The sequence below is a fragment of the Erithacus rubecula genome, assembly GCF_903797595.1.
Source record: "Erithacus rubecula genome assembly, contig: scaffold_1157_arrow_ctg1, whole genome shotgun sequence".
NCBI classification, from domain to species: domain Eukaryota; kingdom Metazoa; phylum Chordata; class Aves; order Passeriformes; family Muscicapidae; genus Erithacus; species Erithacus rubecula.
In genome coordinates this window covers 8,036-23,419 of record NW_027636249.1, presented here as the reverse complement: position 1 = coordinate 23,419, position 15,384 = coordinate 8,036, and the positions used below count along the sequence as shown (strand labels likewise).

The 15,384-nt window shown below is 64.0% G+C and overlaps 3 protein-coding genes across 3 annotated transcripts; 1 reads left to right on the top strand and 2 right to left on the bottom strand.

Annotated features, from left to right (window-relative positions):
* Window positions 1-284: 284 nt before the first annotated feature.
* On the bottom strand, window positions 285-6,682 carry PPP1R13L (protein phosphatase 1 regulatory subunit 13 like; the record flags this gene model as incomplete). Its single annotated transcript, XM_079331912.1, has 6 exons — window positions 6,646-6,682; window positions 5,154-5,327; window positions 3,002-3,062; window positions 1,775-1,896; window positions 1,305-1,692; window positions 285-383 (listed from the first exon to the last, which is right to left on the bottom strand). Coding segments are annotated over exons 3-6 (664 nt in total), but the record flags the coding sequence as incomplete, so codon positions are not given.
* A 321-nt stretch (window positions 6,683-7,003) lies between these two features.
* On the top strand, window positions 7,004-10,014 carry POLR1G (RNA polymerase I subunit G; the record flags this gene model as incomplete). Its single annotated transcript, XM_079331909.1, has 4 exons — window positions 7,004-7,010; window positions 7,963-8,083; window positions 8,887-9,154; window positions 9,997-10,014. 4 exons carry the CDS (start codon window positions 7,004-7,006, stop codon window positions 10,012-10,014), a joined length of 414 nt encoding a protein of 137 aa, XP_079188035.1.
* Window positions 10,015-10,044: 30 nt separating this feature from the next.
* On the bottom strand, window positions 10,045-15,057 carry LOC306815328 (DNA excision repair protein ERCC-1-like). The gene is given in 11 exon segments (XM_079331911.1): window positions 10,045-10,154; window positions 10,257-10,325; window positions 10,400-10,471; window positions 10,549-10,648; window positions 10,726-10,802; window positions 11,700-11,799; window positions 12,683-12,786; window positions 13,705-13,771; window positions 13,773-13,881; window positions 13,884-14,022; window positions 14,836-15,057. Coding segments are annotated over 11 exon segments (1,035 nt in total). The 5' UTR covers window positions 14,983-15,057; the 3' UTR covers window positions 10,045-10,103.
* Between the last annotated feature and the right edge of the window lie 327 nt (window positions 15,058-15,384).

Below are 15,384 nucleotides of genomic sequence, written 5' to 3'. Positions count from 1 at the left end.
CCAAATCCCCAAATCCCCCAAAAAATCCCTAAACCCCCCAAAAACTCTTAAAAAAAACCCCAAATCCCCATCAGGTGCCACCCCCCCGGTGTCCCCCCAGATCCCACGACACCCCCAGACCCCTGAGACCCCCCAAAAATCCCCAAATCCCCCCAAAAAATCCCTAAACCCCCCAAAAAACCCTTAAAAAACCCCCCAAATCCCCGCCAGGTGCCAGCCCCCGGTGTCCCCCCGGTGTCCCCCCGGTGTCCCCTGACCCCCCCAGCCCCCCCAGCCCCCCTCACGCTCGAAGCCCCCCGAGCTCGGCGCTTTTTTCTCGTAGGTCACGTCCAGGTCGGACTCGTTCCAACTTTTCTGCGGGCGCCGCTTGATGCCGAGATCGTCTGGGGGAGGGGACAGGGGGACAGAGGGGACAGAGGGACAGAGGGACAGAGGGGATAGAGGGGACAGAGGGATATTGGGGACAGGGGGGACAGAGGGGACAGGGGGGACAGAGGGACAGAGGGGACAGAGGGACAGAGGGACAGAGGGACAGAGAGGGGACATTGGGGACAGAGGGGACAGAGGGGACAGAGGGGACAATGTCCCTCAATGTCTCCCCACTGTCCCAAATGTCCCCCCAGTGTCCCCAATGTCCTCTGTCCCCACTGTCCCCAATCCCCACCAATATCCCCACTGTACCCGTGTCCCCACTGTCCCCACAATGTCCCCACTGTCCCCATTATCTCCCCAGTGTCCCCATTGTCCCTTCTGTCCCCGTGTCTCCAATATCCCCCCAATGTCCCCATTGTCCCCAATGTCCCCCCAATGTCCCCGTGTCCCCAAAATGTCCCCACTGTCCCCGTGTCCCCAATATGTCCCCAATGTCCCCCCAATACCCCCTAATGTCCCCACTGTCCCCATTGCCCCCCCACTGTCCCTGTGTCCCCCCACTGTCCCCACTGTCCCCATTGTCCCCCCACTGTCCCCGTGTCCCCCCACTGTCCCCATTGTCCCCCCATTGTCCCCATTGTCCCCCCACTGTCCCCCCATTGTCCCCCCACTGTCCCCTCTGTGTCCCCCCACTGTCCCCCCACTGTCCCCACTGTCCCCGTGTCCCCCCACTGTCCCCGTGTCCCCACTGTCCCCCCTGTCCCCATTGTCCCCCCAGTGTTCCCAATGTCCCCACTGTCCCCATTGTCCCAGTGTCCCAAATGTCCCCACTGTCCCCGTGTCCCCCCACTGTCCCCCCACTGTCCCCCTGTCCCCGTGTCCCCCCACTGTCCCCCCACTGTCCCCACTGTCCCCGTGTCCCCGCCCCTCACCCTGAGCCCGGAAGGCTCCGCTGGCGCCGCTCAGGCTCGGGTACAGCCCCTGCACCTCGTACGGGGGGGGCGCCGGGGGTCTCTCGGCCAGGAACGCGCCCCCCGCCCCCTCCCCCGCCCACGGCGACCCCCCGAGCCCCCCCAGCAGCTCGTAGGGCCGGAGGGGCCGCGGGGAGGGGGCTCTGCCCCCCGAGCCCCCCGAGCTGGGCACCGCCAGCACCTTGGGCCGGGGGGAGGGGGCGCGATCATCCCCCGCCCCCAGGAAATGGGGCGGGGGTCTCGGCGAACCCAGGGGCGAGCCCAGGGGGTCCCCGAGCCCCCCCCCCAAATCCAGTGTGTCGCCGAAGCTGCGCCGGCCCGAGCGGCTCCTGCCGGGGCTGCTCTGCTCCTGGGCACCAGGGGGTTAAAAAGGGTTAAAACTCGGGCTTTGGGGGGTGGGGGGCGCCCCCTCCCCATCGAGGGGGTCTCACTTTGGGGGGGGGTCCCGGCCCGTCCGTCCAGAGTGACTCGAGCTGCCGGGACAGTTCGTCCACTTTGGCCACGGCCGAGTCCAGCTCCACCTGCTTGAGGTCCATGTGCTGCATGGCCAGGGCTGTGACAGGGACAGGGGACACATTGGGGACACATTGGGGACAGGGGACACATTGGGGACACGATGGGGACACGATGGGGACACATTGGGGACACGGGGCTGCATGGCCAGGGCTGTGACAGGGACAGGGACACATTGGGGACACATTGGGGACACGGGGCTGCATGGCCAGGGCTGTGACAGGGACAGGGACACATTGGGGACACATTGGGGACACATTGGGGACACACTGGGGACACGGGGCTGCATGGCCAGGCCTGTGACAGGGACACATTGGGGACACACTGGGGACACATTCGGGACAGGGGACACATTGGGGACACATTGGGGACAGGACTGGGGACAGGGGATACATTGGGGACACATTGGGGACAGGGGACACGGGGCTGCATGGACACAGAATTTGGGGTGGGGGCACAGGGAATTTGGGTGGGGGTCTCCACAGCGCTCACACTGGAAGGTGGGATTGGGGGCACAGGGATTTTGGGGTGGGGGGGTCACAGGGAATTTGGGTGGGGGTCTCCACAGCGCTCACACTGGAAGGTGGGATTTGAGGCACAGGGATTTTGGGGTGGGGGTCACAGGGAATTTGGGTGGGGGTCTCCACAGCGCTCACACTGGAAGGTGGGATTTGGGGCACAGGGATTTTGGGGTGGGGGGTCACAGGGAATTTGGGTGGGGGTCTCCACAGCGCTCACACTGGAAGGTGGGATTTGGGGCACAGGGATTTTGGGGTGGGGGTCACAGGGAATTTGGGTGGGGGTCTCCACAGCGCTCACACTGGAAGGTGGGATTTGGGGCACAGGGATTTTGGGGTGGGGGTCACATGGAATTTGGGTGAGGGTCTCCACAGCGCTCACACTGGAAGGTGGGATTGGGTGTGACAGGGAATTTGGGGTGGGGGTCACAGGGAATTTGGGTGGGGGTCTCCACAGCGCTCACACTGGAAGGTGGGATTTGGGGCACAGGGATTTTGGGGTGGGGGATCACAGGGAATTTGGGTGGGGGTCTCCACAGCGCTCACACTGGAAGGTGGGATTTGGGGCACAGGGATTTTGGGGTGGGGGTCACAGGGAATTTGGGTGGGGGTCTCCACAGCGCTCACACTGGAAGGTGAGGTCCAGCAGGTCCTGGGCGCTGCGCAGCCGCTCGCTCGCCATCGTCACCTCCTGGGGGCACAATTTGGGTCGGGGGGCTTTTGGGGGGTCGGGGGGATTTTGGGTGGGGGGCACAGGGAAGGCGGGGCTGGCACCTGTGTGGGTTTTGAGGGGTTTTTGGGGGGGCTCCAGAGCTTTTTTTTGGGGGGTATCTGGGATTATTTTGGGGGCTCTTTTAGGATTTTGGGGAGGGGTCTGGGGGTCCAGGACTTTTGGGGGGATTTAGGGCATTTTTGGGGGGGGTATCTGGAATTTTTTGGGAGTCTCAGATTTTTGGGGAGGGGTCTGGATGAGGACAGAGGGACTCCAGGACTTTTGGGGGGATTTAGGGCGTTTTTGGGGGGGTATCTGGAATTTTTTGGGAATCTCCCAGATTTTTGGGGAGGGGTCTGGGTGGGAACAGGGGGCTCCAGGACTTTTTGGGGGTTTTAGAGAATTTGGGGGAGTATCTGGAATTTTTTTGGGAATCTCCCAGATTTTTGGGGAGGGGTCAGGGTGGGAACAGAGGGCTCCAGGACTTTTGGGGGGTTTTAGAGAATTTTGGGGGCTATTTGGAATTTTTGGGGGGCTCTCAGATTTTTGGGGGGATTTTGGGGCTGTTTTGGGGGGGATTTTGGGTGATTTTTGGGGCTGTTTTGGGGCGGTTCTGGCTCTTTTGAGGGAGTTTAGGATGGGGAGGGTCTTCCAGGTTTTTTTTCAGGGGGGTTTGCGACACCCCCGGACCCCCCCGGGAGATTTTGGGGACCCCCCGGGAGATTTTGGGGACCCCCCGGGAGATTTTGGGGACCCCCCCGGCCGCCGTCCCCTGGGAACGCCGCGGGCGGGGCGAGTCGGGACCCGCTCGGGGCTCGTCAGCGGCGGCAGCACAACAGTAATTAGCGCTAATTAATCCATCGGGGAGCGGCCTCCGCCCACCCCCCGGGGCACGGCCCCCCCCCCGAGAAATGGGGGGGCGGGACCCCCTTTTTTGGGATTCTTTATAGGGGGAACGGGAGGGATGAGGGGGATTTTTGGGGGGAAGGGGAATTTGGGAGGGGGGAATTTAGGGGGTGGGAGGGGTCAGCATCCTAAATTTGGGTCGGGGGACTGGGAACCACCCCCGGCACTCCAAATTTGGGTAGGGGGTCCGGGAACCACCCCCAGCACCCCAAATTTGGGTCGGGGGTCCGGGAACCACCCCCAGCACCCCAAATTTGGGTCGGGGGTCCGGGATTCATCTCCAGCACCCCAAATTTGGGTCGGGGGATTCGGGATTCATCACCAGCACCCCAAATTTGGGTCGGGGGTCCGAGAACCACCCCCAGCACCCCAAATTTGGGTCGGGGGTCCGGGAACCACCCCCAGCACCCCAAATTTGGGTCGGGGGTCCAGGATTCATCTCCAGCACCCCAAATTTGGGTCGGGGGTCCGGGAACCACCCCCAGCACCCCAAATTTGGGTCGGGAGTCCGGAAACCACCCCCAGCACCCCAAATTTGGGTCGGGGGTCCAGGATTCATCTCCAGCACCCCAAATTTGGGTCGGGGGTCTGGGAACCACCCCCAGCACCCCAAATCCCACCCAAGGGTTCTGCCCATGGGGGGTCCCGGTGGGTCCTGGGGGGTCCCGGTGGGTGTTTGGGGGTCCCGGTGGACCCCAAATGTTCCCGGTGTGTGCTGAGGGTACCGAAGGGGTCCCGGTGGGTGTTTGGGGGTCCCGGGCAGTACCTGAGGGGTCCCGGTGGGTCCAGGTGAGTCCCGGTGGTACCGAAGGGGTCCCGGTGAGTCCCGGTGGGTGCCGGCGGTACCCAAATTGTTCCCGGTAAGTTCCGGTGGGTTTCGGTGGTACCAAAAGGGTCCCGGTGGTACCTAAGGGGGTCCCGGTGGTACCGAAGGGATCCCGGTGGGTCCAGGTGAGTCCCGTTGGGTCCCGGTGGGTACCTAAGAGGTCCCGTTGGGTGCCGGCGGTACCGAAAGGGTCCCGGTGAGTCCCGGCGGTACCGAAGGGGTCCCGTTGGGTACCGAAGGGGTCCCGGTGAGTCCCGGCAGTACCGAAGGGGTCCCGTTGGGTACCGAAGGGTCCCGGTGGGTACCTAAGAGGTCCCGTTGGGTCCCGGCGGTACCGAAGGGGTCCCGGTGGGTTCCGGCGGTACCGAAGGGGTCCCGGCGGTACCGAAGGGGTCCCGGTGGTACCGAAGGGTCCCGGTGGGTGCCGGTGTCGCCGGCGCGTCCCCGCGGCCTCTCCGCCCAATTCCAGAGCGCTGGGTCACGCGGGGGAGGCGCGGGGGGGCCGCACCCTGCGCCCCGGGGAACCGGGGGTGGGGGCAGAGCCCGAAACGGGGGGCGGGACCCGCGGGAACGGACCGATCCCACGGGAGGGGGTCCCAAAATCGGGGGGGGGGCGGGACCCGCGGGGAACGGACGGATCCCACGGGAGGGGATCCCAAAAACCGGGGGGAGAACGGATCTCACGGGGGGGGATCCTAAAAACCAGGGGAGGGCGGGACCCGCGGGGAACGAACGGATCCCACGGGACGAGATCCCAAAAATTTGGAATCCCACGGGAGGGGATCCTAAAAACCAGGGGAGGCGGGACCCGCGGGAACGGACGGATCCCACGGGAGGGGGTCCCAAAACCGGGGATCCCACGGGGGGGGGGGGTCCCAAAACCGGGGGGAAAACGGATCTCACGGGGGGGATCCTAAAAACCGGGGAGATCCTAAAAACCGGGGAGATCCTAAAAACCGGGGGGGCGGGACCCGCGGGGAACGAACGGATCCCACGGGACGAGATCCCAAAAATTTGGGATCCCACGGGAGGGGATCCCAAAAACAGGGGGAGGCGGGACCCCCGGGAACCAACGGGTCCCACGGGGGGGGGTCCCAAAAACCGGGGGGAAAACGGATCTCACGGGGGGGATCCTAAAAACCGGGGGAATCCTAAAAACCGCGGCGATCCTAAAAACGGAGGATCCCAAAAACTGGGGGGATCCCACGGGAGTGGATCCGAAAAATCGGGGGGGTGGGACCCGCGGGAACGGACGGATCCCACGGGACGAGATCCCAAAAACCAGGAACGGGGAGATCCTAAAACCGGGGGGGGTCCCACGGGGGGAGATCCTAAAAACCGGGGGGATCCTAAAAGCCGGGGGTGGGGGCAGAGCCCAAAACCGGGGGGGGGGGGGGCGGGACCCGCGGGAACGAACGGATCCCACGGGAACGAACGGATCCCACGGGAAGAGAATCCTAAAAACCGCGGGGGTCCCACGGGAGGGGGTCCCAAAAACGGGGGAATCCTAAAAACGGGGGGGAATCCCACGGAGGGAAGGGGAACGGATCCCACGGGAAGGGAATCCTAAAAACCGCGGGGGTCCCACGGGAGGGGGGGAACGGATCCCACGGGAAACCAGTCCCGGGGGGGGGGGGCGGGTCCCACGGGGAAAAAAATCCAAAAAACAGGAGGGGGATCCCACGGTGCGGGCGGGGGGTCCCACGGGAAGGGTTCGGGTCTCTCGTGGGAGGGGGGGGTCCCACGGGAAGGGCTCAGCTCTTTTTGGGGGGTCTCCGTTCCCACCGGGGGGGTCCCCACACCCAAATTTCCGCCCCCTCCCCGTACCTGTAGCTCCGCTCCTCCCCGCCACGCCCCCGCCCGTCCCGTCCCGGTGCACGCCGGGAGTTCGGATCTCCCCCCCCCCCCTCAGCCCCTCCCCCCTCCGGTACCCCCCGCCCCCCTCCCCCCCCCCCCCACGGCCCCGGTTCTGCCCCCCCCGTTCCCCCCGGGCCGGGGTCGTTCCGGGGGTCGCTGTACCTTTAAATGCCGCCGGGGCCGCCCGCGGTGAGGCCACGCCCATGTGCAAATAAGGATATTATGGGCGGGGTTTATGAGGAAACCACGCCCCTTTATCCCCGCCCAGGACCGTACCAAGTGCGCGGCGGGACGGGGGGGCGGGGCCAGACGGGCACGCGGCGGCGGCATGGACGGTGAGGGGGGGACGCTGGGGACATTGGGGGGACTCTGGGGACATTGGGGGGACTTTGGGGACATTGAGGGGACATTGGGGGGTCTGGGGAGGCGGGGATATGGCGGAGACTGGGGACACGGGGCGGATGGGGATGCGCGGGGGGACATTGGGGACATGGGGGGGTCTAGGGGACATTTGGGGGGGTCTGGGGGACATTTGGGGACATTGAGGGGGTCTAGGGGACAGTGGGGACATTGAGGGGACATTTGGGGACATTGAGGGGGTCTAGGGGACAGTGGGGACATTGAGGGGACATGGGGGGTCATTGAGGGGGTCTAGGGGACAGTGGGGACATTGAGGGGACATTTGGGGACATTGAGGGGGTCTAGGGGACAGTGGGGACATTGAGAGGGTCTGGGGGACATTGGGGGGTCTGAGGGACATTTGGGGACATGGGGAGACATTTAAGGGGACATTTGGGGGGGTCTGGGGGCGATGGGAGACGCGGGGTTATGGGGGAGATTGGCGCGGACGGGGATGCGCGGGGGGACACGGGGACACTGGGGGGACACTGAGGGGACATTAACGGGCCATGGAGGGGACACTGCGGGGACATTGGGGGGGACACCGAGGTGACATTAATGGGACATGGAGGGGACACTGCGGGGACATTGGGGGGGACACCGAGGTGACATTAACGGGACATGGAAGGGACATTGAGGGGACATTGCGGGGGACACCGAGGTGACATTAACGGGACATGGAGGGGACACTGCGGGGACATTGGGGGGGACACCGAGGTGACATTAACGGGACATGGAGGGGACACTGCGGGGACATTCAAGAGACACTGATGGGGACATTGATGGGAACATTGAGGGGGGACATTGGGGGATAGTGAGTGACACCGAGGTGACACTGGGGTGACACGGAGGTGGCACTAAGGTGACACTGTCCCCTGCTGTCCCCAGCGCCGCGGTTCCAGTGTCCCCCCGGGTTCGAGGCGGTGACACCGGGGGTGGCGCTGGCCCGGGAGGGACCCGACACCGAACTGTGGCTGATCCGAGCGCCCGCCGACTTCTGTCCCCAGAGGTGACAATGGGGACATCGGGGGGACACGGCGACATGGTGGGGACACGGGGACATGCGGGGGACACGGTGACACGGGGACATGGAGGGGGGACACTGAGGGGACACGGGGCTGATCCGAGCGCCCGCCGACTTCTGTCCCCAGAGGTGACAATGGGGACACGGGGGGGACACGGGGGGGACACAGGGACATCGGGTGGCGGGGGGGGGGGGGGGCACAGGGCTGATCCAAGCGCCCACAGACTTCTGTCCCCAAAGGTGACAATGGGGACATCGGGGGACAAAAGTGGGCTGAGGTGACAATGGCGGTGTCCCAGTGTCACTGAAAGGGTGACAATGACAATGTGTGTGTGTGTGGGGAGGGGTCACAGTGACAATGTGGGGGGTCCCAGTGTCACCAGGAGGTGATAAAGACAATAGGGAGGGTCCCAATGTCACTGGGGGGTGACAATGACAATGTGTGGGGTCCCAGTGTGACCAGGGGGTGACAATGACAATGGGGGGGAGGGGTCACAGTGACAATGTGGGGGGGTCCCAGTGTCACCAGGAGGTGATAAAGACAATAGGGAGGGTCCCAATGTCATCGGGAGGTGACAATGATGATGTGGGGGAGGGTCCCAATGCCACCGGGAGGTGACAATGATGATGTGGGGGAGGTCCCAGTGTCACCGGGAGGTGACAATGACAATAGGGAGGGTCCCAATGTCACTCAGGAGGTGACAATGACGATGCGGGGGTGACAATGCCAATGTCCGCGGATGTCCCCGTGCCACCACCAGGTGACACCGCCACTGTCCCCCCCCCAGCCTCGAGGGTCTCCCGGTGCCCCTGCACGGCCTCGAGCGGCTCTGGACGGGCGGTGACAACGGCGACAACGGCGACAACGACAGCGACAGCGACAGCAAACTCTACGTGCTGCGGGGGGGCCCGGGGGGAGGGGACTGTCCCCTGCTGCTGTCCCCCGTGTCCCCAGAGGGGTCCCTGGGCTGCGCCCCCCCCCTGCGGGGGTCCCTGACCATCGCCCGCAGTTTTGGGACCCCGCCCCCCGCGGGGGGGAGGAGGAGGAAGGCGAAGGTGACAGCGGAGGGGACAGTGCCACCCTCGGGGACATCGGAGGGGACAGTGCCACCCGAGGGGACAGAGGAGGGGACAGTGCCACCCGAGGGGACAGTGCCACCCGAGGGGACATCAGAGGGGACAGTGCCACCCTCGGGGACATCGGAGGAGGGGCCGGGACCCCCCCAGGTGGCCCCGGAGGAGCCCGAGGGGACCAAGAGGAAGAAGAAGAAGAAGAAAAACAAACGGGAGGAGCAGCAGTGACCCCAAAAGTGTCACCTGTGTCACCACTAAAGGGCGTTTATTATCAAAAAATCGGGATTTTGGGAGGTTTTTGGGGAATTTTGTGGAGGATTTTGGTGGATTTGGGAGGATTTTGGGGGGATTTGCGGAGACTTTGGGGGTTTTTGGGAGGATTCTCGGGGATTTTGGGGGGTTTTTGGGGAATTTTGTGGAGGATTTTGGTGGATTTGGGAGGATTTTGGGGGATTTGCGGAGACTTTGGGGGTTTTTGGGAGGATTCTCGGGGATTTTGGGGAGTTTTGGGGGAATTTTGTGGATTTTTTGGGGGGATTTGTGGATTTTTTTGGGGGGATTTTGTGGATTTGGGGAAGATTTGGGAAGATTTTGGGAGGGATTTTGATGAGGGTTGGAGGATTTTGGGGCGATTTTGGTAGATTTGGGCTGATTTTGGGGGATTTTGGGAGGGATTTTAGGGGATTTTGGTAGATTTGGGCTGATTTTGGGGATTTTGAGGTGATTTTTGGGGGAATTTTGGGGATTTTAGGGATTTTGGGGGGATTTTAGGGGATTTTTGGGCATTTTGGGGGATTTTTGGGTGGATTCTGGGGCTTTTGGAGGATTTGGGGGATTTTTAGGGGATTTTGTGGATTTGTGGGGTTTGGGCAAGGATTTTGGGGGAATTTTAGGTGATTTTGGGCAGGATTTTGGGGAAATTTTGGGCTCATCAGGGGCTCTTGAGGAAAGGCTCGTGCAGAACATCAAAGAGTCGCTTGGCCTGGGTGGGGACAAAGGGACAAGAGGTGACACCGGGGTGTCCCCAAATGTCCCCAGGTGTCCCCAAATGTCCCCAGCCCCGCCCCACCTTGCTGTCCCTCACCTTCTGGGGTCCCACGCCGGGACAAAGTGACAAATCCTCGCGGGTGGCCCCGGCCACGGCTGCCAGTGACTGCGGGGAGGGGACAGGGAGGTGACACAGGTGACACAGGGGTTGGGGACACCGCTGTCCCCGGTGCCACTCACCCCAAAGGTGCTGAGCAGGCTCAGGGCGTCGGTTTTGTTGACGGATTTGACGCTGGTAAGGCAGTCTGTCACCTGTGGGGGGGTCAGGGGATGGTTGGGGACACTTGGGGACAGTTTGGGGACATTTGGGGACAGTTGGGGACACTGACCCGGGACAGGAAGTCCTGCTCCACGCGCTCCTTGAGCAGGTCTGGCGGTTTCTGCTCGTAGGATTTGAAGGTCTCCAGGTACCTGCCGGCCTCCTCGGGGCTGGGGGGACATTTGGGGACATTTGGGGACATTGGGGGTGGCATTTGGGGACATTTGGGGACACGGGACAGCCGTACCTCCAGGCCAGCAGCAGCGTGCAGTCGGTGAGGAGACACACCTTGGCCAGGTGCTTGAGAGCCTGGTGGGGGTCACGCTGTGGGGACAGGGACAGGTGGGACAGGGGACAGGCGAGGGGACAGGGACAGGTGAGGGGACAGGGACAGTGAGGGGACAGGGGACAGGTGAGGGGACAGGGACAGTGAGGGGACAGGTGAGGGGACAGGGACAGGTGAGGGGACAGGGACAGGTGAGAGGATTGGGACAGGTGGGACAGGGACAGGTCAGGGGACAGGTGAGGGGACAGGTGGGACAAGTGGGACAGGGACAGGTCAGAGGACAGGGACAGGTGAGAGGATTGGGACAGGGACAGGTGAGAGGATGGGGACAGGTGGGACAGGTGAGGGGACAGGTCAAGGGACAGGTGGGAAAGGTGAAGGGACAGGGACAGGTGAGGGGACAGGGCCAGGTGAGGGGACAGGGCCAGGTGAGAGGATTGGGACAGGTGAGGGGACAGGTGGGACAGGGACAGGTGGGGGATTGGGACAGGTGGTACAGGGGACAGGACAGGTGAGGGGACAGGGACAAGACCGAGGACAGGGAGTGACAGTGACAATGGTGACAATGGTGACAGTGCCACCTCACCTTGTCCACCTGGACGGGGACAGGGATGGAGGGACACGGAGTGACAAGGACAGGGAAGGGACACAAATATGAGTGACAATGCCAAGGTGACAGTGACCAGGTGACAGTGACAGTGACCAGGTGACAATGCCAAGGTGACAATGACAGTGACCAGGTGACAATGCCAAGGTGACAGTGACCAGGTGACAGTGACAATGACAAGGTGACAGTGACAAGGTGACAATGTGCCCTCACCACATCCACCTGCAGCAGCAGCACCTGGTGAGCACAGGGAGGTGACAGGGATGGGGACACAGGGTGACAGTGACCAGGTGACAGTGACAATGACAGGGTGACAAAGTGCCCTCACCACGTCCACCTGCACCAGCAGCACCTGCAGGCCGAAGCTCCGCCCCAGCGCCCGCAGCCGCTCGTGGATGTACTCGGGGTTCAGGTGGTGATACCTGAGACTGGGGACAGGGACACAGCCACACCTGGGACACCTGGGCACACCTGGGGACAGGGACACAGCCACACCTGGGACACCTGGGGACACCTGAGACTGGGGACAGGGACACAGCCACACCTGGGACACCTGGGCACACCTGAGACTGGGGACAGGGACACAGCCACACCTGGGACACCTGGGCACACCTGGGGACAGGGACACAGCCACACCTGGGACACCTGGGCACACCTGAGACTGGGGACAGGGACACAGCCACACCTGGGACACCTGGGGACACCTGGGGACAGGGACACAGACACACCTGGGACACCTGGGGACACCTGGGGACAGGGACACAGCCACACCTGGGACACCTGAGACTGGGGACAGGGACACAGCCACACCTGGGACACCTGGGCACACCTGGGGACAGGGACACAGCCACACCTGGGACACCTGGGGACACCTGGGGACAGGGACACAGCCACACCTGGGACACCTGGGCACACCTGAGACTGGGGACAGGGACACAGCCACACCTGGCACACCTGGGGACAGGGACACAGCCACACCTGGGGACACCTGGGGACACCTGGGGACAGGGACACAGCCACACCTGGGCACACCTGGGGACAGGGACACAGCCACACCTGGGACACCTGGGGACACCTGAGACTGGGGACAGGGACACAGCCACACCTGGCACACCTGGGGACAGGGACACAGCCACACCTGGGACACCTGGGGACACCTGAGACTGGGGACAGGGACACAGCCACACCTGGGCACACCTGGGGACACTAAAGGCACACCTGGCAGGACCCTCAGCCACATCTGGGGACACTCAGGGACACCTGGGCACACCTGGGGACACTGAGAGCACACCTGGACACACCTGTGCTCACCTGAGGAACAGGGCGCAGCTGCTCTGGCCCAGGACGTAGTCGGGGACGATGTCCCCAAACTCCCAGGGGACGTTGCGGATGAACTTCAGCACCGGATTGCCGCGCTGGGGACAGCGGGTGTCGCGACATGAGCCCCAAACCTCGTGACATTGGGGACAGGAACCCCCCATGCCACGATATGAACCCCAAACCTCGTGACATTGGGGACAGGAACCCCCCATGTCACGATATGAACCCCAAATCTCGTGACATTGGGGACAGGAACCCCCATGTCACGATATGAACCCCAAACCCTGTGATATCGGGGACAGGAACCCCCCATGTCACGATATGAACCCCAAACCCACGATATCAGGGACAGGACCCCCCCATGTCGTGACATGAGCCCCAAACCTTGTGATATCGGGGATAGGAACCCCCCATGTCACGATATGAGCCCCAAACCCTGCGATATCGGGGACAGGACCCCCCCATGTCGTGACATGAACCCCAAATCCCACGATATCGGGGGGCAGGAACCACCCTCATGTCACGATATGAACCCCAAAACTGCCATATCAGGGACAGGAACCACCCCCATATCGCGATATGAACCCCAAACCCGCGATATCAGGGGCAGGAACCACCCCCATATCGTGATATGATCCCCAAATCCCGCAACATCGGGGGCAGGACCCATCCCCCATGTCACGATAGGAGCCCCATATCCCGCGATATCAGGGGGAAGGACACACCCCCATGTCACGATATGAACCCCAAACCTGCGATATCAGGGGTGGAACCCCCCATGTCATGATATGAGCTTCAGACCCTGCGATATCGGGGGGCAGAACGCCCCATGTCACAATATGAACCCCAAACCCGCGATATCGGGGGAAAGGACCCACCCATGTCGCGACATGACCCCCAAACCCCGTGATATCGGGGGGCAGAACCCCCCATGTCACGATAGGAGCCCCAAATCCCGCGATATCGGGGGTGGAACCTCCCCCCGCCCCGTGTCGCGACATGGCCCCGCCCACCTGCCGCGGGCTGACGATGATGCTGCTGCTCTTGGTGCCCGGTTTGAGCACGGGCAGGGCCGGCACCTCCCGGTTCTGGTCCCGGTTCTGATCCCGGTCCTGGTCCCGGTCCCGGTTCTGAACCCGGTTCTGATCCCGATCCTGGTTCTGATCCCGGTTCTGATCCTCGTTCTGATCACGATCCCGGTTCCGGTTCCGGTTCTGTTCCCCCGAGCCCCGCACCACGAACTCAGCGTAAGAACCGGCACCGGGCGGGATCGGAACCGGCTCCGGCACCGGCACCGGGGGCGCGGCGGAGGCTCTGAACAGCGACGGGACCTGACGGCGACACCGGGACCAGAACCGGTGACTGGCGGGGACACCGGGACCAGAACCGGTGACTGGCGGGGACACCGGGATCGGAACCGGTCACTGGCGGGGACACCGGGACCTGACCGGTCACTGGCGGGGACACCGGGACCGAACCGGTGACTGGCGGGGACACCGGGATCGGAACCGGTCACCCGCGGGGACACCGGGGTCACCCCGCCCACCCGGTTCCCGGTCCCCCGTTCCCGGTCACCGCTCCCGGTTCTGTCCCCTCCCCGGTCACTCCCGGTGTCCCCATGGCCCCGTTCCCGGTCCCGCGTTCTGTCCCCGGTCCCTTCCCGGCCACCCCTGGGGTCCCCGGTCACTCCCGGTGTCCCCACTCCCTGTCCCGGTCCCCCGTGATGTCCCGGTCCCTCCCCGCTCCCCCGGGAGGTCCCCGGTCACTCTCCGTTGCCCCGTTCGGTGCCGGTCCCTCCCCGGTCACTCGTTCGGTCTCCGGTCCCCTTCCCGGTCCCCCCTGGGGTTCCCGGTGTCCCCTGTCCCCTCCTTCCCCCGTTCCCGCTCCCCCGTGATGTCCCCGGTCATTCGTTCGGTCCCCGGTCCCTTCCCCGGTCCTGTTCCCCCCTGTGATGTCCCCGGTCCCTCCCCGGTCACTCGTTCGGTCCCGGTCCCTCCCTGGTCCCTGTTTCAGTCCCCGGTCCGTTCCCGGTCCCCCGTTCGGTCCCCGGTCCCCCCTGGGGACCCCGGTCCCCTCCCCGCTCCCCCGTGATGTCCCCGGTCCTTCCCCGGTCACTGGTTCGGTCCCCGGTCCGTTCCCGGTACCGGGGGTTCGTCGGGTCCCTCCTGTCGAATCGTGAATCGCCGCCGCTTCCCCCCCGCTGCCGGTGCCGGTGCCGGTGCCGGTGCCGGTGCCGGTGCCGGTGCCGCGTCAGTGGCGCGTTCGGGGTTCGGGTCCGGGTCCGGATCCATGGCGGGGTTCGGAGGAATCTGGGGTCGGTTCCGGGAAGTCCCGGGGTCCGTTCGGGGGTCCCGGTTCGGTTCTGGGGTCCCTGTTCGGTTCCGGGATCCCGGGTTCAGTTCTGGAATCTCCGGTTCCGTTCTGGGGGTCCCGGGTTTGGTTCTGGGGGTCCCGGGTTCGGTTCTGGGGATCCCGGAACCGCCGCGCGCGCTCAGGCTCCGCGGAAGGGGCGTGGCCAATTCCCTCCCTCTCGATTGGATGGCGGCACTGTCAATCAAACACTTGGACTACGCCTCCTTTCCCGCCAATAGGAAAGGGCGGGGCCGCCGCGCGCTGTTGGGCGGGGCTACAGTGCAAGGACCACGCCCCCATCGTGTGGCAGTGACAGTCCGGGGGTCCCCTGAGACCCCCAA